At 32.3% G+C, this 7,845-nt stretch overlaps 1 protein-coding gene across 2 annotated transcripts in view; it reads left to right on the forward strand.

The window, feature by feature from the left end:
* LOC136026297 (nipped-B-like protein B) overlaps nt 1–7,845 on the forward strand; it is a 173,710-nt gene that overhangs the window by 146,273 nt on the left and 19,592 nt on the right. For both annotated transcript variants that reach the window (XM_065702710.1, XM_065702711.1), the window contains exons 28-29: nt 2,804–3,006; nt 7,702–7,845. The exon at nt 7,702–7,845 is cut by the window's right edge and continues 31 nt beyond it. In XM_065702710.1, coding sequence (XP_065558782.1) covers nt 2,804–3,006; nt 7,702–7,845 — 347 coding nt within the window. The remainder of the gene's footprint in view (nt 1–2,803; nt 3,007–7,701) is intronic.

A 7,845-nucleotide genomic window follows, 5' to 3' on the forward strand; every position in this document is an offset into this window, starting at 1 on the left:
CTAACTCTTTCTTCAAAAGTTGATTTTTTGGCCACCCTATCAGTATCTTTTGGCTTCATTTTCTGTCTGGAAATCGGCAACAGCTTCTTTTACAGGATTGGACTAAGGACATTTCTTCTTTTTTTAAGAAGTTTGATTTTTCCTTTGAATAATTTCCCATGTTTTATTATAGGTTGAAAATAGGTTCATCATTTTCTGCATTTTCCGTGAACTTAGTTTTTGGTTTTGTCCTTTTCGCTTTTTTATGGTTACTTTTCTTTGGATTTTATATTGCAATTTTTCTTTGAGATAACACCTGACGGATTTCAAAATCTTATTGTTTAAAGAACATGTTTTAATGACTTAAAAAGCATGACTAACTTAAATGTTACATCATACCGTAGAGCAATGGTTTTTTTTCAATAGGTACGAGCGTTCTATGGTCTCCTGTCAAAAGACAGGTGTGTTCATCTTGTTCATGAAGATGCAGTTATTGTCTAAAAATGTAATTTTTTAATATCATTTTTTGTTAATTAGAAAAAAAACACATAGATATAGCAATTTCCTTTCCAATGAGCCCTTAAACATCTTTTTACGATGTTCCAGCGCCCCACCAGCGGCGACAAAAAAAGCAAAAAAAAAAGAGACATCACTGCATAGATCTAAAAAAAGTGATTTTCCTTATGTCTCAGGATGAGGAAATGCCATTCTCCTAAATGGGGTTTTCGGGTTGGTTATCCCAATGGTACGGTTTTCATTTCGATCTGACACCATTTTGCGGGGTTTCAGGCTATTTTTCGAAATTCCCACAAACTTTTTTTCGCATTAAACTTTAATCACTAAGATTAATTGAAATAATACAACTCTGAAGTGTAAGGTATCAAGTATTTCTATATTTTTGGAAAAGAAGATAGCGTATTTTGAAACGATGTTTTTAATTCATTCAGGTGTATATAGAAAAAACATAGGAGTGTCCAACTATAGTAACGCAGCTTCTACAACCGTGAGGATGCAAAATGGAGTTTGAGAAACTCCTAGGCCTCTCCTGTTTGATATGTCGCTCTTTCAAAACCCAATATAAATTATATCTTTCTTTTTATGTAACCTTTTAACTTCAAACTGCGGTTGCGCCGAGGTATTTTGTTCAGACTTTAGCTTTTGAGAATTATTCTTAGTTTCTTTGGAGAATCGAGTTTGACACCTTAAATTTTTCAAATTCAACGTCGACTCCAAAATTTACATGCTGAACTCGGGCTCCTTTTCAATATTGTTTATTATGGCTTCGTATTCTATAATGCTATTTATCTTTTTAATGTGATTTGTAATACCCTGAATCTAGAGGAGTATGTAGTCAGGGAGATTTTTCACATGTCGAAGTTGGAGCTAATAAATTTTTAATGATTTCTTGCCGTCATAGGGCATTCTGGAACCAGAAACCATCGCTGGTAGTGAATCTCTTTCTGGAGATGAGGACGCAAACCTGAAGTAAACTCAGAAAATAGCTGAATTATATGAAAAATTTAAGAAATTATAGCGAAAACCGTAGGAATGCCCTGGTTTTAGAATAGTTGTGCACTGGCCCCCTCCCATCCCTAAATGTTAGTTTTTGTTGTAACATACTCAAAATACTGTGATGTATACAATATGTATTTATGTATTTTGTGTGTGGCAAGGAAATTTCATTTCATTTCTCTTCTAATACTCCTTATAGGAAGTTGTATCGTTCCGATGTATTGTAAATAAAATCGATGTTTCTATGTCTCGAAACAATAGGCACATCTAGAATATCTTCAATCCTCAAATTCGAAAAGATTGAATCATGCGAAGAAAATAGGGTGAATTAATCGGTGAACTGAAAACTTTGTAATCAGGGTGGGAGGGTGTCAATTCATTTGGAATGAAGGCGTTTCTTGCAATGATAAATTTGACCACGAAGAATTAATCAAGCATTTAGCTCTGGAATTTCAACGATTCCTTTTTCATCACTAAGAGTAAATTACAAGCTGCTAGAGGATAAATGGGAAATTGACGAGGGGTAAGCTATTGCACTACCTGGTTCACGTCTGGGAACGCTACTTGTTTTACCATGAGTGACAAATTTCTGCCATGCATGGTACACTGCGTCATTTCTGCCAGCCGTTGCGTGCGCCGCCTGATGTACATGATTTTTGAAAATGGGAAATCCCTCGGAAATTAAATAGTGATAGTATCTTGAGTAGAAATCCTATGATGATGACGCGTCACCATATCGCTTATGGCGGTTATAGCAGAAAAATCTTGAATATTAGTTACCGTCTCCAGAATAGTTTGTGTGTATAACGCGTTTTCGCTAATATTGCTGGAATTGGAACTACCCATTAAGACATCTCCTGCTACTTCGCAAACTATTTTCTTAAAATTACTCCATGCACCTTTTCATATACTAAATTACACTCTAAGTAAATTACGATGTATTTGAGATTATTCCCTATATAATGAGAATTAGATCAACTGTTAAGTTGCATATTCGCTAATATGATGCTGCTTTATACGTACTTTTGGGCTCCGTCCCCATGGAAAAGAAGAATTTGGACCAGACTCGTAATTTATAAATCTTTTTTGTGCTATTTGGCTTTTAATTTTTGAACGCGTCAAAACACTGGATTTTCTATTCCATTCTATTGAAAGAAGCTATATATATATATATATATATATATATATATATATATATATATATATATATATATATATATATATATATATATATATATATATATATATGTTTTAATGAAACAATAATGACAAATTTATAATATTAATAATACATTTGCTCTTTTTTTTACAGAGCTTACTTCCTAGTTCTCACCATCCAGATATAATTGACCCTCTTGATGAAGATGATGACGAAGGGGACGATGTAGATAGTCTCATAGAGTTGATACCTCCTGACCCAACCCCATTATTGGATTGTATTAATTCATCTCGTGGGTGTCTGCTTCTTTTATGTTTGAAGCAATTTTTGAAGGAGTCGTTCAGTGTAACTGATGCGTAAGTACTTTATCGCGTATCGGAGGTAGTTTTCGAAGCGATGTTAGTCGATAGCTTTTAAGGTTTTTTTAAGCTTTCTTTTTATTCGTACTACATTCAGATCGAACGCAACTCGTATGTATCTTATCGTATGTGGAACGAAGTTTTCGAAAGTGATGACGAAAGGTTTTCACAAAGCCTCTCATCTATTTCATTTTAGCTTTCTTTTTATTCAGGTTGCATTTAATTTGAGTGGAACCCGTAAGTATCTTATCGTATTTCGAAAATAATTTTTGGAATGGATGTTACTCGAAACTTTTAAGTTTTCATCAGGATTTTCATTTATTTCATTTAAGCTTTCTTTTCATTCAAGTTGCATAATTTGAACGCAACTCGTAGGTATCTTATCGTATAATGAACGAAATTTGCGAAAGCGATGATGCTTGAAAGATTTTTATTCAACTCGAGTGTAGTTATGATATATCTTATCGTGTATCGAACGGAAGTTCCGAAAGTGATGCTCGAAAGATTTTAAGGTATTTATTCAACTCGAGTGCGATTATGATGTATTATATCGTATCTCGAAGGGAATTTCCGAAAAGGGAGTTGCTTAAAATTTGTGAGATTTTCATTGGATGGATGTCCATAGGCTGATTGTCCCCATCATCATGAATTTCAATAGTCATTCTAGTAAGAAAATCCGTGTCAATGATTGGCTAATGGTATGTTAGGTCGTAAGTTTGAAGTAACCTGGCGTCGTGAAATTGTCATTATTTTATTTTTATCTATAACTCAAATTTCCTTTTCTCTATTTTCTTTTAATGATTGCTTAATATGTATTTGATTATTTCGACAATCAGGGTAATTATTTCTGTATGTTACACGATTTTGAACCCCTCGATGCTCACCTGGCAATGTCCATCTTCCTTACTTAGGTCAAAATCTTTTTCGGACACTGAATAATCGCTAACAAGGTGAATCTGGAAAGAAAAGTAATTCTTTTTTATTTACTCAGGGATCGCATTAGTATCCCGTGACAATTAGGTCGCCCCTATTCGAAAGCACTATCATTTAAAAGGTGGACTATTCTTTATTATATTCTACCTTCCTTTTGCAAGAACCTACTTCACCAAAATAGAGGGTAAACAATAACTTTCTGGATAAATGCTGAATCCATTCGTCAATATGTAAAGGGGAATCAGTAGAAACAAGAATTATTTATGCCGGCTTAGTCTAGGAATAATGCGGTGACTTAGGCACGTGTGCAGATTTTATATTTTTTTATGGAGGGGGAGGGGACTCGAAAATGAAAAAAATTAATTTCATTATTTAAATAAAGCGAACCTAAAAATTGGGGAGAATTTAAAATTTTGGGGGACCCCTAGCCTGGGTCATTATGCTTGGTTCTCCATCTATTTAACTTCCAACATTTCGTTACCATACTAGGGATATACGCAGCTATTTATGGATAGGGGATCACGCTATCAAGAAGTCCTTTGGGATGGCTATGAAACATATCTACATCTATGCTTGCAATTTATGGTAATTATGAGTAATATAATATGTGTAATAACCCAAAACTGCAATAAGGCTTGTAACTGAAAATGCCGTAACTATGCTTGTGACTTATGGAAACTATTTGCAGTGTTGTATGCGTAGTCGCCGAAGACCTTGAAAAATTAAATAATTCGTTTAATTTGAAGTTCCAATCACTTAGTTTAACTATTTAACTAATTTTTATCAGTTAAATGAAATTCGATTCCACTGAGAATGATCCTATTCAATAACGGGAAGTCAATCCCAATTTAAATCAAATAAAAAAATTGATCTAATTAATAAATTTCTTAATTCTGAAATGAATTTAAAACCGATATTAGGAACTGGTGGCAAAGGGCTAAAAATCCAATTAAAAAACATGTATGACCGAATGAATATTTCTCTATAATGTTCAATTGCGTAAGTAATCCTAATTTATCGGTTTAAAGTTTTTAATCGATTTGAACATTTTAGAATAAATTGTTGAACTAGAGTCAAACTATGATACCTTCAAAAAATTATTACGAAATAAGATTCTCTATTTTAAAAAAAGTGATTCGAATAAGTAGAAACCCGTATTTAATTAAAAGATAATGGTAATATGATAATATGATAGAAACTTGAAATGATTTGTTTAAAAACAGTCGAAAAATGTCTCAACAATATAAAACTTTCAGCAAAGAAAGAGTACAAAACGAACAATTAAATTGAGCCAAAACCCTGTATACAGAACAAGTGATTACATAAACCCGTACATTGAAAAAAAAACTAAATATACATTATATTCAATAAAATATCTTTATATGGTAAAAATCTAGGAAAATGAAAACTAGTAAACTAATTCATGTAATACTTTCCGTAGAATTATAGTTATATACAATTCCCGTAAAATTGTAGTTATGTACAATTTCCATAAGATCATTATTATATATAATTCTCGTAAAATTAGTTTACTATTTCTATTTAAACTATTTTATTATTATAATATATATTATTTCATTTACTACTTATTTTACTTAATGTTTATTTTATTGCTATTTATTACATTATTTTACTATTTAAGCTAAAAAAAAAAATTATTAGTTCTTATGTAATAATTTTCGTAAAATTTAGAGAAAACCCGTTTATAGGAGATCCGTATATTTTTACGTGTAAATACAGCAAAGTTGTAAAACCCACAAAACAAACCCTACTAGTCGGCAGGGGTGTGATTGGTAAGAATTGTCATAGAATAGTGAATTTGTCAAAATTTTCCAATTGTTTCCAACTCACAAAATAGTATTGCAACTTTTTTTTTACCCCCTTTCCTAAAAAAAACCCTCCCTCAAACAAAAATCTTGGATCCGCCCTTGATTACGGGAGTTCGAATGATTACTAATTAAAACTTTATCTAAAAGAAACAGACCCAATTTTTTCTTATATTTTCTTTTTCAGCATATTTCCCTGTCGGTTCTTTTGTTTGTCAATAGTGATAGGGATTTTTTGACAGTTTGATCCTATTGTTTAGGAAATTGAATGATTTTTTTTTTTCTCGTTAGAGCTTAGAAAATTATATAAAAGGAAATAGAAAATACTTTATTTGTCGGAATTGTTATCCAAAAGCGGCTCCTTCAAAATGAGATTTTACTATGAGTATCTCAAATCTCATAAAATATTGATAAAACTCTGTCGATATAACGTATTCCTCTTTAAAAATTTTCCCTTGTGGGCTCGCCTCTAACTGTGGCATTTTCAATATTTTCCAAGAAGAAATGAGGTTCTAAATTGAAAAAAGGTAATTCGCATAAGTAGTGATATGTCATATTTTGTATGTTGAGACTGTCACCCCAGTATAACTGATATTAACTTATAACTTATACTGGGAGAAATTCCCAGAAGGGAATTTCTTGGGATAGCAAAGAATGTTACCTTCATAATAATTAGCTTTTATTTCTAAGATAGTATCATAAAGCTTGTAAAATACTAATAAAAACTTAGTCAATGAGATGTACTCCCCTTTTAAAAAAGTTCCCTCAGAATTTGACTCAAACTATTAATATTTTTTCTCTTCTCAACATGAAATTAATTTCTAAAATTAAGTGAACAAATTAATCTGCCTGAGCGGCAATGTAAAATATGTTGTATGTTGGGAACTCAGTAGATTGAACATCAAATTTCTTATGAGTAATCTAGATGTCTCCGAGATAACTTTCAAAATCTGGGGGGGGGGGCATTTTTATTTGTTCATATAAAAACAACAAAAAAAATGTTTCTGAGATAACTTTCAAAATCTGGGGTGGGTGGGATATTTTTATTTGTTCATATAAAAGCAATAAAAAAAAAATGCATTTTTGAAAAAAAAAAAAATCACAAACTGTATTCTTTATAGTCTATGGGAACGGTGGGAAATTTTGTTGTACCTTTTAATGAAAATAACGAAAAGGCCATTTTTCTAAGAAGATACCACAAAAAGTGCATACACCCTCCCGATATAAATGCTACTAAGGTTAGTACAAAGATGCTCCTTCCCCCCCCCCCAAAAAAAAGGAAGAAAATATGTTAAAGTAAGTAAAAATTTAACATTTGTCTTGAACCCAATGTTCTTTAAGCGTCAAAACTATATTCTTTATAGTCTATGGGAACGGTGGGCAATTTTGTTGTACCTTTTAATGAAAATAACGAAAAGGCCATTTTACTAAAAAAATACCACAAAAAGTGCATACACCCTCCCGATATGAATTCTACTAAGGTTAGTACTAAGATGCTCCTTCCCCCCAAAAAAGGAAGAATATATGTTAAAGTAAGTAAAAAATTTAACATTTGTCTTTAACCCAATGTTCTTTAAGCGTCAAAGACCCCCCCCCCCCTCCAAAAACGTTAAAAGACGTGCCTACACGCAGGTGATCACAAGGGGGAAGGGCTACTTCAATGTTTTCTTATGTTTATATATATATATATATATATATATATATATATATATATATATATATATATATATATATATATATATATATATATATATATATATCTTTTCGAATATGAACTTCTTCCGGACCCCCCCCCCCCCCTCTCCCTGGAAAATTTTTTTTGCACGTGTTTGCCTCGAGTTGCTGACTTGCACTATTTTCTTTCTCCTAATTCTCCTTTTCATCTGTTTTCTCTATTTGTGGATTTGTCTTAATCTAAGCTCCCATTGTCTAGGAAATTGAATCAGTATCTACCGTCAGAACCTGGAAAAGTTTATGAAAGGGCCGTGACACGAAAATCTGTGTCCCTATTCAATCCTAAAATTACACTTCAAGCCCTTACCAGAGAGCGACCTGGATCCGAATTGGATCCCATTGA

Source organism: Artemia franciscana, chromosome 4 (assembly GCF_032884065.1).
Source record: "Artemia franciscana chromosome 4, ASM3288406v1, whole genome shotgun sequence".
NCBI classification, from domain to species: Eukaryota; Metazoa; Arthropoda; class Branchiopoda; order Anostraca; family Artemiidae; genus Artemia; species Artemia franciscana.